General features: G+C 37.6%; 1 protein-coding gene across 10 annotated transcripts in view; it reads left to right on the top strand.

Moving 5' to 3' along the window:
* The window catches only part of SMG7 (SMG7 nonsense mediated mRNA decay factor), an 86,384-nt gene that overhangs the window by 46,249 nt on the left and 21,800 nt on the right, over positions 1 to 18,335 (top strand). For all 10 annotated transcript variants that reach the window (XM_025285497.3, XM_006048642.4, XM_025285501.2 and 7 more), the window contains 6 exons: positions 1,782 to 1,899; positions 3,612 to 3,744; positions 13,408 to 13,579; positions 14,761 to 14,832; positions 15,639 to 15,789; positions 16,129 to 16,264. In XM_025285497.3, coding sequence (XP_025141282.1) covers positions 1,782 to 1,899; positions 3,612 to 3,744; positions 13,408 to 13,579; positions 14,761 to 14,832; positions 15,639 to 15,789; positions 16,129 to 16,264 — 782 coding nt within the window. The remainder of the gene's footprint in view (positions 1 to 1,781; positions 1,900 to 3,611; positions 3,745 to 13,407; positions 13,580 to 14,760; positions 14,833 to 15,638; positions 15,790 to 16,128; positions 16,265 to 18,335) is intronic.

Raw genomic sequence — 18,335 nt, 5'->3', positions numbered from 1 at the left:
ACCCACAAAGACGGTTAAACTTGTTGTAAACCACATACCTGCTAAAATTTACAACCAAGGGGAGATGGGCTATTTGGATGTGTTTTTCTCAATTTCAAGAGTTGCAGGCTAATATTCTACGAATTTGAGTAATCTCACTGTCATCTTGTTCAAGGGGGAAAAAAGCCCAAATCACTTTTTCTTAGTTTACAGTTCTTCCTGTTATTAACGTAGCTGTCATTATCTTCCGTACTGTGGCTACCAGGGTCAGCTCTGCGCTCTACTCTGTTATGCCTCTTTGTGTTGGCATTGTAATCTGCATTGTGTAATAAAAGTTGTATATGGAGCAGTCTCAGGCAGTCTATATACCTTTTGCTGCTGCTGCTGCTGCTAAGTCGCTTCAGTCATGTCCGACTCTGTGCGACCCCATAGACGGCAGCCCACCAGGCTCTGCCGTCCCTGGGATTCTCTAGGCAAGAACACTGTTAACATTTTTTTAACTCTTGAACACCCTCAGTAAGAAGGCTTAGGGTTTGACTTTTGTAGGGTACATCTGTTGTACCCAGAAGGTGACTGACTTGTCCGTAAGATATTAAGTCTGCTCATTCAAATGCTAGTCTCTCTGATTGGTCAGAGTTAATGATACCTTAAAATCCTTTCCTTGCAGCCGATGAGTTGAAGCAGGGTTGAACAAATCTATGTATCTATTTATTCAGTCATTAAAAGCTTAATAAGGGGCTAAGAACCTGATACCAAAAAATAGACCCTATATTTTAGTTTCTAGCAAACTCTCGTGAGGATTAAGTCTAATAACTGGGAGATTCTGTGTGCAGAATAAGATTATGGTGCCTGTAGATACTAATAGCAAACCTACAGAGGAGTGAAGACTATGCCGTTGCAAAACCTTGAAATGCAACCAGTCAGGCTAACTAGCAGTCAGAAATGTATAATTGAAAAGTCCATTATTAAGTTCTTCTATTGAGGCAGCTCACTATCGGTTGTTGCAGTCACAAGCCTAGTAATAGGAAAGGCTAATGTGCCTTGTAGGACTCTGACGGACAATAGAGCCCCAGTTTGGTATTACATGTAGTCATGGCCTGACTTCCTGCTCTCATCTTGCACCCAGTCTCTCATTTGGCCTCTTGAGCAGTTTAATCACTTGTCTGCTCATTTACATTAAATAGCAAGTATGCATTGCTCACAAAAGTGTCTTGACAGGCAGCCTACCGATGACTTTATTGGCTTGACATATATAGAAAAGTAGGAGTAATAGCAGAATGCTCAAACAACTGCTGGATTGTGAGCTGACAGGAGGCTTCTGTAAGGGCAATTGTGAGAATGATTCAAAAGAAGAAAAGCTTCTTTGAACAAAGAGATACAGTTATTAATGTAAGAGTAAACAGATCAATTTGGCAGTCCACCGTTTCAAATGGGGTGACTTCTTATGAGGCATATTACTTCCTATGGTATAAATATATAAACATCCATACCAAAATCAAAGGGTGAACCATTCTCTGTCTCTTTTTTTTAAGCCTTTTTCATTTCATGGTGTTATTTCAAAAATAAAAGACAAATACAGAAGCATTTTGAAAGATTCAATCATTAGCCTAAATACATAAAAGTATTTCCAAAGGTGGAAAGTTTCATCTGAAATGTAGTAGTATAAAACTTTTGGAGCAGTCTGTGATATGTATTTAAAGCGGGTTTTTGCTTTGGTGAATGGAGAGTGAAGAAATTGTTGGTGTGGCATAATGCCCTTAACTATCTGTTTATCTATCTACTGTTTTTATTTTGTTACTCAGATTCTAAGCTGGGTCCAGCCGAAGTCTGGACATCCAGGCAGGCTCTGCAGGACCTGTACCAGAAAATGCTTGTTACTGATTTGGAATACGCTTTAGACAAGAAAGTAGAACAGGATCTGTAAGTATTACCATTTGGGATGTCCCTGTAAGATCAAGAATCTCACCGAGACTTTAGAAGAGAACAGTTTGGTTGTTTCTTTTTAACCTATTTCAGAGTAAGCTATCTCAATGGGAAAAAAAAGAAATTCTAATATTTGTGATGTTTTGAACAAACTGACCTTTGGTGTAAAGAGAAATGTTCAGAGTTGAGTTTTATTAAGGTGTTTAGGGCATATCATAAAAACAAATCTGTATATATTTCAAGTGCAAAGAAACAGTGTTTGGATTCTCTGTATTGTATTCAGTCCTGTATTTAAGCTATGATTTAGAAAATGAAGTGTTCAGAGCAGGCTTTCTTTGATAAATGCGATTCTATAAGTCTCTCCCAAAGGAAAATACATTGTAAGGAAAGTTCTTCCTTTTAATCAAATAAATAAATATTTCCTTCCCCCACTTCCCAACAAGACTAAGAAAAATTTTACGTATTTAGGCTATTCCACTCATTCTTTCTATGAGCTGTGAAATGGCAGATAACCAGATTCCCAAGTGAGTAAATAAATTCCTTTCATGGAAGGCCTTGCCTTATCAATTGAAACAAGGACATTAACCTGGTGGAAAATTAAAAATCAAGAATATTCTGTTTACCTAAGTTGTGGTGAAAATTAGTTTTTCCTAATCTAATTTTCCTGATTTTTGCACACCTGACTTTTATATTGTTAGAAGACCTAGTAATAGAATTTAATCACAACCACTCAAACGCGTATTTTTGATATTAGAATCATGGATAAGATGACATCAAAATTGCTGAGGGAATGATTGCCCTCAGAAATCATTAAAAACCCCAGTGCTTCAAAAGAGTCTCAAAAGCTGCCGTTGATAAAGAAATAGGTACTTTCCAGGTAGGTTGTGAACCCTTTATCTGTGTTGGCATCCTTTAATGAAGCCAGTATATCTTCCTTCCTTCTTAGTTCTGTTTTTTTGTTTGTTTGTTTCTTTCCCCCCTGTGATTTCCAAATTAGGGAGCAACTGTACTTCACCATAACTAAATTTAAAATGACGCTCTGTACAACTTGATTAATGAATGAAAGGCATTTTATAACAGGATTTTGGTATGCCTTATTTCAGCACTGTGTTGTTGCTTGGTTTGAATAGCCAAAACTGAAATGTCAAAAATAAGTTTATATTTCAAGCTCTAGCAAAAATATTAACCCCAAGAGAAACAAAACTATTAAATAGAAATAGAACCAAGTGTTGTGGGAAATAAGTTTTAGAGAAATAAGAAATATGGCTTAATATAAGGAAACCACCACCCCACCCCCACCCCACCCCCCAGGCATGCCACGTAATAGAAGACATTTTTTGGTGCAATGATACAATGTATGAAAATTTGTTAATAGCTTACTTTTACTTTGGTCTTAACACTGTAGTTCTAAGTTTGTACCAGGATTCCTAAATAGGTTCTAACTCTAGTAACCCTAAAAGATTAATAACTGAAGCCACAGTCTGATTATTTGAACATTTGGTAAGTGTTTACTAAGGTCAGTTGCATTCTACTGCTTGTCTAATCTTGTTCAAAGGGGAGCATATAGTTATTTAAGTGAATAACTTGAATGCAGGTTTACTGTCCAGTGTGTTATAATTATAACAAACAGTTCTTTCTTGTTCTCAGGGGGACCAGTGTCTGCCCAGTGAGTCACTGCTATACCAAATAGAATTACATTTTGTTTTCAGCTGGAATCATGCCTTTAAGAATCAGATCACAACACTACAAGGCCAGGCAAAGAATCGAGCAAACCCGAATCGGAGTGAAGTTCAGGCAAACCTTTCTCTGTTCCTAGAGGCAGCTAGTGGCTTCTATACTCAGGTGAGTTTGGCAGTACATACCAGTTTTCCTAGAAATCAGTGGCGATTATTCCCTTTGTGCACACCTTATTTGTATAGGCACTTTGTGTGCCCATAGTATGGTACATCTAGAAGTTCATCATCTGTAATCTCAAATAAAAAAATGTCCAAAATTATTTACCACAAGACTTTTAAAATAGTAAAGACTCTGCTCTTTAAAAGGCGATGGTTCACCTTAAAGGTTGGAGGTATAATTGTATGAATAGAAAAAGGGTAATGAGAGCAGGGCCTTAGTGAAGCAGCACAAGTACAGTTACAAGTGAACTGACTTTGCTTCATTAGAGCAAACGTGAATGTATGGGTATAGTCACTAAGAAAGTAACAGCCATGTTGTGCCAGGTAAGAAAGTCAAACCCTGTGATCTCAAGTGAGTTTCTCTAGTTTTAAGTATATAGTAGAATATATCTAGAGCTTCAAATGCTGTTAAGCTATACCTAAGAGATAGAGTAGCCTTTCCTCAGTTTGAATAATAAGCTGTTATTTATTGTTCTCAGAAATTGTCCCTGCCCTTAGTTACATCTTGATATGACTTCTAAATCACGTGAGGTAGAATGATTCTTTTTTGGACAGATGAATAATTCTTTTTGGACAATGAATTTTATTTAAGCAGAATTCCTTTGAAAACTTCATCCCATCCACTTGTAATAGCATTCATAATTTAATAAAATGTGTATAAATTCTCATCTTACCATGACAAGGCAAGATTTTGAGGAGCTTGCACCAAAGAAATTCACAGAACCTTCTGTCTGTGCTGCTGCTTGTCCAGTGCTACCTATATTTTGTCTATTTTGGTTTTGCTGTTTAGAAAAGACTGATGAAAGATATCAAATAGCCACCATCTTATAGATTTACTTAGACTAAAAAATTAATCACTGTTCATCATTGAAAGAAGTCAAGTATGGTTCTTGTTCTCACACTTCATTTTTTAATTGCTTCCAGCTTTTAGCAAAAGTTGGTATTTCTGGAGAGAGGGGTTGTGGTTTGACTTGACTAATCCTTAGGGCAGGTGTTAAAGGTTAATTCATTCTGCATGTAACTGTTAAAAGTCTTTTCTTTGTAAGACACGATACTAGAGGATTAGAGGGAAGAGAGACCATCTTTAACTATCAAAAGACTATCCAGTCTAAATGAGATGGATATATTAATAGATACTTTTTTTTGGCTTTTCCATTATAAAAAATGCATACCCAATGCCAAGGGATTTTAAAATGATAAAAGTCAAAGCATTTTTCCTTACCCTCTCATTCAGGATAAATTACTGATGAGTAGAGTTTTTAACACTATTGATAATCACTTTTGTTTTCCCAGAAAGTTATCATTTATGTTTTTAAATTTCCATCAACAGTGTATTCAAGTGTCTATCTTGATATACACTGAACAGTGTTAAGTATTTCAGTAAAGGCAAATGAATGATTAATTGAATAACATACTTCATAGATGGAGAATAATTTAATGTCTAGTTACTAGTGATGTTGAACTTCTTTCATTCTTTATTAGATATTTGTATTTTATACAATCAGTTTAATCATTTATTTTCCCCATCCATTGTTCAGACTCTTAATTTTTTCTGTAGTAATGTATCTGAGCTCTTTCTGCATAGGAATATTAATTTTTCTTCCTTTTTTTTTTTTTGACGGACATCTTTTTCTCCAATTTCTTCTTGTCCTTTCATTTTGTTTGAAGTTTTTTGAAATACAGAAGTTACATAGTTTTTGTTCTTACAGTACAGGTTTTTCTTTGTGCATTTGTCCATAGGTCAACAGATACTTAATAATTACATTTAAAGGAACAAATAGGTATTATATTCATATACTAAAATTTGGAAGCAACACCAATATCCTACAATAGAGTAACGGTTAAATAAATTATAAACCATCTGTAAAATGGAATTACAAAACTATTATAAAGGGTATTTATGAAGTTTTTTTTATTGAGGTTTAGCTGATGTACAATATTATGTAAGTTTCAGGTATACAGTATAGTGAGTCACAATTTTTAAAGGTGTACTCTGTTTATGCCTGTGTGCTTGCTAAGTCACTTCAGTCATGTCTGACTCTTTTTCACCCTGTGGACTGTAGCCCACCAGTCTCCTCTGTCCATGGGATTCTCCAGGCAAGAATACTGGAGTGGGTTGCCGTGCCCTCCTCCAGGGGACCTTCCCGACCTAAGGATCAAACCTACCTGCCTGTCTTATGTCTTCTGCATTAGCAAGCAGGTCCTTTACCACTAGTGCCATCTGGGAAACACTTGCTCTGTTTATGGCTATTATGAATGTTGGTTATAGTCCCTGTGCTGTGTAATATGTCCTTATGGCTTATTTATTTGGCACATAACAGTTTGAACCTCTTCATCCCCTACCTCTGCCTCTCCTCTCTCCTTTGCCTTTCCTAGCTGGTAACCACTAGTTTGTTTTCTTTATCTGTGAGTCTGTTTCATTTTTTTTTTTATATTTACTACTTTGTTGTGTTTTTTAGATTCCATATGTAAATGATAACATACAGGCACTTACCTTTCTCTATCTGACATTGCATTTAATATAATCTCTTCCAAGTCCATGTTGTTGCAGGTGGCAAATTTTCATTCTTTTTTATGGCTTAGTAGTATCCCATTGTTTGTGGAGATACACACGCACCCCCCCCCCCCCCCCACATCTTTTTTATCCATTCATCTGTTGATGGACAGTTGGGTTGTCTCCGTATCTTGGCAGTTGTATATAATGCTCCTGTGAACATTGACGTGCATGTATGTTTTTGAATTAGTGTTTTTGTTTTTTTCAGTTATATGCCCAGGAGTAGGAGTGGAATTGCTAGGTAATAGGGTAGTTCTGTTTTTATTTTTTTTGAAAAACCTCCATACTGTTTTCCACACTGACTGTACCAACTTACATTTCCACCAGCAGTGTATGGGGGCTCCCTTTTCTCCACTTCTTCATCAACATTTGTTATTGGTGCTCTTTTTGATTGATAGCCATTCTGACAGGTGTGAGGTAATAACTCATTGTGGTTTTAATTTGCATTTTTCTGATGACTGGCAGTGTTGAGCCTCTTTTCATGTGTCTGTTGGCCATTGGTATGTCTTCACTGAAAAAGTGTTTATTCAGATCTTCTGGCATTTTTTAATCCAGTTATTTGTTTTTTTCAATCTTAAGTTTTATGAGCAGTTTATGTATTTTGGATATTAACCCCTTATCAGTTTTCTCTCATTTGGTAGGTGGTGTTTTCATTTTGTTGACAGTTTTCTTTGCTCTGCAAAAGCTTTTAAGTTTAATTAGTTCTTGTTTATTGGAGAAGGAAATGGCAATCCACTCCGGTGTTCTTGCCGGGAGAATCCCAGGGACAGGGGAGCCTGGTGGGCTGCCGTCTATGGGGTCGCACAGAGTCAGACACGACTGAAGCTACTTAGCAGCAGCAGCAGCAGCAGGTCCTGTTTATGAAGATTTTTTTTTATGATGAGGAAATTGTATTAAATGAAAAATCATGATATAAAATTATGTATACAGTTGGACTCTAAACATTAGTTGAATAGTCTCAGCTCAATGGGGGTATTAACAAAAATGGTATGTCTCCCTATTCCTAGCACACACACACCCCCCCCCCCCCACACACACACCCCCCCCCCACACACACACACACACACACCCCCAATTACTACTTTGAACTATACTTCTTTGAATTCCGGATTCCCATCATAACCTTTTGGACAGATTTTGTACCATTCTCATTGCTCTTAGGTTTTTATAATAAACAGTCTAGTTTTAAAACTGCAGTCTCATCTCCACCCTAAATCTCTTCCTTCCTCCATGTAGTGGAAATCTAAACTGTGAACACAACTGAAGTCGGGAGGAACAGTAGAGACTTGGTGCAGGTATTGGATTGGCCTAAAGATCTTATGGAAAGACCAACCCAATAGAGTATCCACCTTCTGCAGTACATTTTTATATTAGCCATTACACAGACTATCTTGAAAAATGATTCTTAACCTTTTTTTTATGATGTGACACACATGTAGCCCATTTCCAAGGGTTTGATTACTGCTACTGCTAAGTCACTTCAGTCATGTCCGACTCTCTGCGACCCCATAGATGACAGCCCACCAGGCTTCCCCGTCCCTGGGATTCTCATTTGATTGGACACTGATAAATCCAAACAAATCTGCAAGGAAGTATAGCAGGAATCATTTTTGTTGAGGTAGCAGGTTATTTGCAAAAACATTTTATAAGCAAGTCAATAATAAAATCACTGTCTCAAAATATTGTTTTATAAAGGAAAATATTATTTTATAAAGGAAAATATATAAGTAATCTAATTTTGAAATTTGTTTTTTGAAATTTTTGTAGTAAGTATTGATCTTTCCCCCGCTGCATTCCACAGCCCCGGGTTGAGTCATAGGATGAGCAGCAGTAAACTTTTTTCAGATCTCAACATTAATAGAACTTGTTAGTGACGTTTTTTTGGTTATCTTGACTTGGTAATTGAAACAGTTAAATGATGTTGTAAACAATAATGTTCTGTACATCTTTTTTGATGACATGTGGTGCAGATTAAGCTACCAGACTGGGGAAGTACAGCAGGTCCAAATCATTGTACAGCTTTATAGACTAAGATGAGTTTTGAATTTTAATCTGAAGTATAGTTGCAAGTCATTGGGAAGTAGACGGGAATAGCATGATAAAATTTGTATTTTTAAAGATTACTTTGGATGTTACTTGGAGATTAATTTATCAGGGGTCAAGAATGGAAGGTAGATAGTGTGCTGTTGTGGTAATGGAAGGATATTGATGGATTTTTAAAGTATGGCCAGGCCTTCCTAATAAATTGGATCAGATGTATGGAATCAGGATAGGTGAAGAGTCAGAGATAACTTCAGTTATCAGCTAGTTGACTGGTTGTACCATTTACTGAGATAGGGAACACTGAAGAAAAGACAACTCTATTCATGCTACGCTAGGGAGATAGATGCCTGTTTGACATATAAGTGGAGAGGTCAAATAGGTAATTCGATAAGCTAAGCTAGGAGCTCAGTGAAAAGGTCAGAGCCAGAGTAAAATTTATGATTACAATAAAGTACCCTGACTTAGACATTAGGGTTTTGCATTTAAAACCATAGAACTAGGTGGGAACAGGTTTGGCACAGGAGGAGCCACATTTCAGTAGGAGTAAATCAGAGTGGTATCTTAGAAGACAAAGAGAAAAGCACTTCACTATGAGGAGGGAGTGACCAACTCAGTTGAGTGCTACAAAGAAATCAGGTAAGGTGATTAAAAAGGATCAGTTGGATTTGACACACAGAAGTCATTAGTGAAATTAATGGATACCATATTTCCTCATTTCTAAAACATTTTTCATATTTTAACACCTCTGAGATAGGGATACATTTACAAAAGATGGTCAGTTCACCATTTAATTGGCAGTTTTTTATTCTGTTATGTAAATAATAGTTCATCTTACAATTTATGGTATCTTGGATTTGATGAAATGGGACTTAAGTTGAGTGGTCGAGATAGAAATCTGATTAGAATGGATTGAAAAGAGACTGATACATGATTATCCTCATTTCTGTTTTCTGTGAAAATGATTTTGACTTAGATCGTTTTGTTAACTATTGGTATTTAAAGCATGGTGCTTCAAACCAGAACCAAATTGCCAAATGAAGTAAAGATGTAACATTATGCTGTATGGGTTTTTTTTAAACATAAAAATACAGAACAGTAGAGTAGTCCTTACTCTTAAGAAATGGGAGCCAAAAAGAAAGCATTAAGTATCTGTAGTAATTAAAAGATATTCTGTGTATTCATAGTGAAAGTGAAAAGTGAAAGTTGCTCATTTGTGTTCAACTCTTTGTGACCCCATGGACTATACAGTCCGTGGAATTCTCCAGGCCAGAATACTGGAGTGTGGTAGCCTTTCCCTTCTCCAGGGGATCTTCCCAACCCAGGGATCAAACCCAGGTATCCCTCATTACAGGCAGATTCTTTACCAGCTGAGCCACAAGGGAAGCCCAAGAATACTGCAGTGGGTAGCCTATCCCTTCTCCAGGGGATCTTCCCGAGCCAAGAATCGAACCGGGGTCTCCTGCATTGCAGGCGGATTCTTTACCAACTGAGCTATGAGGGAATCCCTGTGTATTCATATTTAGTTCTAAATTCTTAGGGTAGATTGAAGAGCTAAGTAGCAGTGGAATAGTATAATAGAGTTTTCATAGAATAATTGCCAAATACAGTTTTGTTCAGCTTATTAAACATCTGTTTCTCTTTAGTCCCACCTTGTTTCTGCCTCAACTTGTGCTTTCTCACCTGGAATCCTTTGAACCAACAGGAATTTTTCCAGTATCTCTACCTACAACTCCTGGGTTCAGGCAAAAATTTTATTATAAGACAGCCACATGAAGTTTAAACCGTATTTGATTTACTTTTCTTAAATATCTTTTTTTCTTCTTGATAGATACTCAGCTGTGCCTGATTCTCCAGTCTATTCTTTCAGTACCTGTAGAACTCAATTGTTTGCTTATCCTCTGTCATGTTTCTTCTTGCTATCTTCCACAGAATCTGTTTTAGGGTTTTTCCCATTTTTCGTTCCTTTTTTTCTATTTTCAGACTCTCTTGGCACTAGTTTTGTTTGCTCAGTTTTATGTCAGTAAATTTCTTGCACATTGCAAATGTACAGGTATAAGTACAGTTGTAGGTAACCCCTGTGTTTCGTGAGAAGGGAATATAGGATTTTCTATTTGGCTATAGAGGTGCTTTTTATCTTAGGAAAAGGGTGAGATATTATATATCATTCTGAGTTGGGTCCCCCAAGGTATCTTGTTTTGTGAAATCTGTACTTATAAGAGAGAGTGGTGTTTGAATCAAGATATTTCTAATTCTGTAATATTTGTCAAACAACTCAATATTTTTGTTGCTTTCATACCCTCATCTGAAAAAAATGGAGCTTCATACCTGTGTTGAAGCAACATATTGCATTGCTACTAGTTTATCACAAGGATTAAGTGAGACAAACACATAGCCCAGGGAGTGAAACTTATTACAGGCATAGAATATTCCGTTGGTTTATGCTATTGTATTTGTTATTTTTCTCTCTCTTCCTCGTCTCTCCTACTCTCCCTTCCCTACTTTATGTACCTGTCTTGCTCATTTAGCTGTGAGCTCCTTAAGCACACAGATTTTTTTATTTATCTCTGTGTCCCTATTGTTTTCCATGGGTGTGATACAATAACCAAGTATTTGAATGATAATCAGTTCAGTTCAGTTCAGTCACTCAGTCGTGTCCGACTCTTTGCGACCCCATGAACCACAGCATGCCAGGTCTCCCTGTCCATCACCAACTGCCGGAGTTCACCCAAACCCATGTCCATCGAGTCGGTGATACCATCCAGCCATCTCATCCTCTGTCGTCCCCTTCTCCTCCTGCCCTCAATCTTTCCCAGCATCAGGGTCTTTTCAAATGAGTCAGCTCTTCTCATCAGGTGGCCAAAGTATTGGAGTTTCAGCTTTAGCATCAGTCCCTCCAATGAACACCCAGGACTGATGATCTTTAGGATGGACTGGTTGGATCTCCTTGCAGTCCAAGGGACTCTCAAGAGTCTTCTCCAACACCACAGTTCAAAAGCATCAGTTCTTCAGCGCTCGGCTTTCTTTATAGTCCAACTCTCACATCCATACATGACCACTGGAAAAACCATAGCCTTGACTAGACGGACCTTTGTTGGCAAATTAATGTCTCTGCTTTTTAATATGCTGTGTAGGTTGGTCCACTCCAGTGTTCTTGCCTGGAGAATCCCAGGGACGGCGGAGCCTGGTGGGCTGCCGTCTATGGGGTCGCACAGAGTCGGACACGACTGAAGCGACTTAGCAGCAGCAGCAGGTTGGTCCTGACTTTCCTTCCAAGGAGTAAGCGTCTTAATTTCATGGCTGCAATCACCATCCGCAGTGATTTTGGAGCCCAGAAAAATAAAGTCAGCCACTGTTTCCACTGTTTCCCCATCTGTTTGCCATGAAGTGATGGGACTGGATGCCGTGATCTTAATTTTCTGAATGTTGAGCTTTAAGCCAACTTTTTCTCTCTCCTCTTTCACTTTCATCAAGAGGCTCTTTAGTTCTTCTTCACTTTCTGCCATAAGGGTGGTGTCATCTGCTTGTAAGTAAATATTTGAATGAATGAGAGTAGAATGTGAAGAGCTGTGTGGAGGGCCAAGAATTAAGTGCTTGAGGCTATTAATGTGGGGGGAGAAAGTCTTTGAATGAAGGACACTGAAAAGAAATGATTGGCAAGAAAAAAAGAACTGGCAAAGCTTAGTGATCAGTCATAAAATCAGCTGTTTTCAGTGTGACAGAGAGATCCAATAGGATGATGACTAGGAAACATCCATTGTATTTGCTTATTTTTAACAAGAAGTCTTTGACAGCAGTTTCAGTAGAGTGGTTGTGGATGGTGGGATGGGGAGTGGAGAGGCTGTGGGAAAGTCAGATCATAATGGACTAAGGAGCAACTATGAATTGAGAAAGCAGATACTTGTGGACTCCTTTGAAGGAATTCTGTTGAGAAGAAGAGACATTAGAAGCTTGCTAAAGGAGAAATCTAGAGTCAAGGGAAAATGCTTTGGTTCTGTGTGTTTTGTCTTATAGTAATAATTATTGTTTATTTTTTGTGGGCACCATTTCATAGGCCATAGCAAAGAAGCTTGATAAGTTGAAAGTAGATTTTTAAAATGAGGGGATGGCAGGCAGGAGGCAGAAAAGAATGAAACAACATGCTCACACAGAGAAGTTATTTCTCAGTGAGAGAAGGAACCCTCTCATACCATAAAACTAGAGAAGAGAGGAAGAAAGAAGTGGATGTCTACATAATGTCAAAAGTTCCTTCCAGATCTCTACAGATGTATAGATCTGTGTATGCAGAGACCCAAGTTTGACCTCGGGCTTAAGAAAATAAATCTCAAGAAACTCCTGAAGTCTGCCAAATATGTTGGTTTGTATTTAAATCAAATTTGTAACCTGCTGCTGCTAAGTCGCTTCAGTCGTGTTCGACTCGATGTGATCCCATAGACGGTAGCCCACCAGGCTCCCCCGTCCCTGGGATTCTCCAGGCAAGAACACTGGAGTGGGTTGCCATTTCCTTCTCCAATGTGTGAAAGTGAAAAGTGAAAGTGAAGTCGCTCAGTAGTGTCCGACTCTTCGTGATCCCATGGATTGCAGCCTACCAGGCTCCTCCATCCATGGGATTTTCCAGGCAAGAGTATTGGAGTGGGGTGACATTGCCTTCTCCGAATTTGTAACCAACTAGTCTTTAATGAGTTTTGTGTGTTTCTAAGAGGAAAACAAAATAGAGAGAGAGAGAGGTAATTTCATGGAGTTGCTTGCTGAATGAATCTGAATAGCCTACTCAGGTAAAATCATTTTTTTCCTAAATTGCTGCTGTTCCTTTTAGATGTACATCTTGGATTGCTCTACTACTTGGCAAGTCAAATGATATGATTTGTAATGAATGTTACTAGTTATCCTATGAAAGGTTGTCCTATCTTAGGTCTTAGCAGTATTTTATATTAGTTACACATGTTAAAGTATACCAACATTACTGTTAGAGCACTTCTGACTTAATACTAATCCTTGCTCATGTTTTCCTTTCAGTTATTACAAGAACTGTGTACAGTGTTTAATGTAGATTTACCATGCCGTGTGAAGTCTTCCCAGTTGGGAATTATCAGCAATAAACAGACGCATACCAGCGCCATAGTGAAGCCACAGTCTAGCTCCTGTTCCTATATCTGCCAGCACTGCCTCGTTCACCTTGGAGACATTGGTGAGCCCTTGGTGTGAAGGAATTGATAATACATTCATGCTTTTCTTTGGAGTAGTCATAGAAAGATTATTTTCTTTTAAACAAGCATACACATACAACTTAGATTGTCATAAGAGAAAACTATAAAATGTATTTTAAGAAACTTTGATTTTCTGAATGCTTTGGGATTGGCAAAGGATTTTGAAGGAAGTAACTTTCATATTCAGATTTTATGCAGATGTAGGCAAATAATAAACCAGCAAAAATGTAATCAAAGCTTAATCTTTCAAAGTGATGCCATAATATTTTCTGAAAGACTGTATTCCTTTGGAATTGTGGAGTTTATACAAATTACTCCTTCTGAAGCTGGGTTGCCTTCTTTTCTTCCTACCAGTGCATTAAAAGTTCATTTTTAATTGTTTGCTTTTTACAGTTCGATTTGTATTTCCATTTTATATATTTTATCTCGGAATGTTATGTAATATATATATTCTTGTTCATTCCTTTAAGGTGACCTAAAAAGGGTTGTGAAACAAATTAACTATAGGATTATGTTTTGACTGTCCTCAAATAACAAGGAGTGGATTTACATTCAGAGATTTTTAGATTTCTTGATGTCGTAAATCATTCATTCCAGGAGAGGTCACATCAAAGCAAGCACCAGTTTCTACAGGGAGATTCAGCAAGTAGTAGTATATCTAGATTGCTTTTGCTTTCAGTGTGTTCTTTGCACACACATAAATAATATTTCAATAGGTATGAGGCATTTTTCAAAATCACTTTATAAAGATATTAAAGAAATACATAAATTTCAGATCATATTGTATAGTGTTTTTTGTTTTGTTTTGTTTTTAAGTGCCATATAACTCACCCCTTCTTGTGGGCCGGCCCCAGGTCACCAGCATAGTCCGTAGTGGGAGCTGGTGATGGCATGACACTGGAGGACCTGAAAATGGGGCCTAGGTAAGCTTTAAAGTTGGTTACATGCTGAATGTCCCAGATAGGGAAGGCCGGATGGACACTTCACACGTAATCCTATAGTTAATTTGTTTTAAAATACTTTGTCTTTAATCTTCATTTAATTTTAATGTATTTATTAACTTTAAATCTTTAAAAACTATAGCTGTTTTGGAATTACCCTAATGGTTGTTTTTATCTGTGTGTTTGTTTTTAAACTGAGTTTTTTTTTTCCTTCCTCTTAGCTCGATACAGAAACCAGACCAGCCAGGCAGAGTCCTACTATAGGCATGCGGCTCAGCTTGTCCCCTCTAATGGTGAGTTGGTTATGACACTTTACTCTCAGTAGAAAAATAGAAAATAGATAGTTCAGGGCTCCTCATTTAAGTGGTAAGAAGCCAAAAGATATTTTCAGTTTTGGTATTGATTATTGTATTTTTCCTTTTAACTGTATATTCTGTGCAATTGGAAATAAAAGTATTATTACTGTTGTCAGTAAAGCGCTATGGATAGAATATCCTCTAATGGGATCTAAAATTGCTTCAACAACTGGCTTTCCTAATATAATTTTCTTTTTAATACCATACTTTCCCTCCTAGAAAAATTCTCTCTTATTACAAAAAGATAATGCTTTTGTCTTTTGATGGCTCTCTAAATGGGCGTTAGGAGCTATTCTTGAATTAAATTACTGTAGGTGTTTGGTGATACGCATTCTTGATAAGCCACAATGAAAGTCCATTAGATTCTAAAGGAGTCGCCTGCAGGCGGGGACGGCACTGGGACACACTGGTCCATGCTGTCTGGCTGCTTTCCCACTGCAGTGGCACAGGGGAGTAGTTGTGGTAGAGACTGGCCCACAAAGCAAAAAATACTTCCTGTCTAGCCCTTTCCAAAGTCTTATTTGAACTTGGAGTGCCCCCCACCCTAATCGTATGACTTTTAACCTATGCGCCATCACTAAAGTGTGCTGCTAGGCCATTTTTAATGAGCTAGTCATGGGATTTACTTTATAAAATGCTCCCCATTGTTAATACAGAGATTTAAAAACTGACCTTCTGCATTCTGTGATAGCAAGACTTCATTGCATCTTGGATTACTTTAGAATCTTACCTTTCTTCTCTAGGTCAGCCTTACAATCAGTTGGCTATCTTAGCTTCTTCCAAAGGAGACCATCTGACTACAATTTTCTACTACTGCAGAAGCATTGCTGTGAAGTTCCCTTTCCCAGCTGCCTCTACTAATCTACAAAAAGCACTTTCTAAAGCACTGGAAAGGTAAGGTTGACTTTTCCAAATGGACTCAAATTTGGGCATACAAGAAATAATGGCCAGTTGCTCATGCTTCCTGTCTCTCATATTTGCCTAAAATCTAAACATATGTATTACAACAGTTTTGCATGTAGTCGCCACTGAATTTCAACCAGTCAGTCTCTGAGTTGTTCCCAGTGGAGTAGTACAGGCTGCTGAGTACTACTTCATCTGAGCGTGTTACAGTTGAAAAGTCACTGAGAACACAGGTGCTCAAATAATGTGTTTTTGCAAATCAAAGTCTCCTGTAAGACGTTTTAGCCATTTTGCTGCTTAAGATTCATGAAAGTTTTTCTTTCATTTCAGCCGGGATGAGGTGAAAACCAAATGGGGTGTTTCTGACTTCATCAAGGCCTTTATTAAATTCCACGGTCATGTGTACCTGAGTAAGAGCTTGGAAAAGTTGAGCCCTCTTCGAGAGAAGTTGGAAGAACAGTTTAAGGTTAGATTTTTTTAAACAGAATTTTTTCTTGTCTAAATGAGGAAGCATATGATTTGGAGGAGACTCACTCCCAGTTTTATGTCATTACTTAATTATGAAATGTTGATAAAACCGAAATTTAAAGCATGTGAAATTCTGGCAAACCGCATTCCTTCAGTTTAAACTGAGGTGCTGTCTATATAAAGAAATACAGCAGACATATTTTCACTAAGTAGCTGCCATTTGGCAGAAAATACCATAGTGGGAAAGACAAATTTTCCTCCTTCCCTGTCAGATCAAGCACCTTTCTTTTCTCAGTTTTGGAAGTCCTGCATTTGATGTTTTCTGTATTTAGATGTGATTTGGTTGCCTACTTTATTGATAGTAATTCCATTCTGCGAACTGAGCTCATTGTTCTTACTGTGCTTTGATCCCTCAGGATTTGTGATTGACTGAAGGAAAGTAATGAGAATTTCATTCAGCGGGCATATATTTCACTAATTTGTACAAGGAGATAAAATTAAGGAACCTTTTTTCTAGTTATATGTATGAAAGTAATTTTTATTAGTATATTAACTTAGTTTAAATGATGTAGTAAAATATATATAATATTGGAGGAGTTAAAATTAACTGTTTTATTTTTAGTTCATTTATTCAACAAATATTTGACTAGTATGTACCAGTCACTGTTTTAGTCACTGAAATCAACAGTGAACAAGACAGTCTCAAAGAACATATTTCTAGGTTACTTTTGAGTGTCTATACACTTGGGGAATTGTCTGTAACTATGGTTTTTCCTGTGGTCATGTATGGATGTGAGAGTTGGACTGTGAAGAAGGCTGAGCACCGAAGAATTGATGCTTTTGAACTGTGGTGTTGGAGAAGACTCTTGAGAGTCCCTTGGACTGCAAGGAGATCCAACCAGTCCATTCTGAAGGAGATCAGCCCTGGGATTTCTTTGGAAGGAATGATGCTAAAGCTGAAACTCCAGTACTTTGGCCACCTCATGCGAAGAGTGGACTCATTGGAAAAGACTCTGATGCTTGGAGGGATTGGGGGCAGGAGGAGAAGGGGACGACAGAGGATGAGATGGCTGGATGGCATCACTGACTCGATGGACGTGAGTCTGAGTGAACTCCGGGAGTTGGTGATGGACAGGGAGGCCTGGTGTGCTGCAATTCATGGGGTCGCAAAGAGTCGGACACGACTGAGCGACTGAACTGAACTGAGGAATTGTCTGTAACTGGGAAATTGTCTATGAAGTATTATACAGGTTTCACGTTCCAGAGATTGTAGAACTTAGTTAAGAGACAGTAAATTAGCCAGATACAATCAGTGTGAAATAGTTTTTATAGACGATCATTTTTTAGTTGATACTTTTTATGTGTAAGAGATTATACCAAGTAACTATAATAGACATAGTTTGTTTTTGAAATAAGCTTCTAGAGTCCCCTGCTGTTCTCTGCTTCTGTTAGTGACCTATTTAAACTTAGCCCATGATTTATGGGGTTGGGTACATGAAAGAAACAACCAACTTTTTAAAGCCCTAGGCTGTTCAGCCTAGAAAAAACAAGTCTAAATATTATTCATTGTAAGTTTTCAGATATATGAAGGATTATTTTAAAAGAACACATCTTTGTCTTCCTGAGGTCAGAAATAAAATCTTAAAATTTAAATAGAGACCTGTAGGGGGTTACTAGGAGGTCTCTCTTTTGAGAGCTTAAAAGTCAGATTGGCAGCCATTTTTCTTGAATGGTTTAGGTGCAGTCTCATTGAATAGCAGGGGGTTGGACCAAATGATCTTTTGAGATTGCTTCCAACTCTGGTTCTATTCAAGATATACTCCGTAAATGGGGAGGAAGGGGGGACCTACCTTCATGAGATCTTCTCTAAGTCATTCTCATATAGAAGCTAGTCAGTTTTGTATTTGGTTCAACCTCAGACACTAATACTGTCTTCAGATATATATTTTTGCATGTGAAGTTCTGGTGGGTGTATGTGGGCAATTGCTAAAATAACACTTTAAAGTATTATTCCAACACTCTGAAGTTAAACATAGTATGAGGCAGATCTATTTTAAACCTTAGCCAGT

The sequence above is a fragment of the Bubalus bubalis genome, chromosome 5 (assembly GCF_019923935.1).
Source record: "Bubalus bubalis isolate 160015118507 breed Murrah chromosome 5, NDDB_SH_1, whole genome shotgun sequence".
Lineage (NCBI taxonomy): Eukaryota > Metazoa > Chordata > Mammalia > Artiodactyla > Bovidae > Bubalus > Bubalus bubalis.
This window is presented reverse-complemented; position numbering and strand designations above follow the sequence as displayed.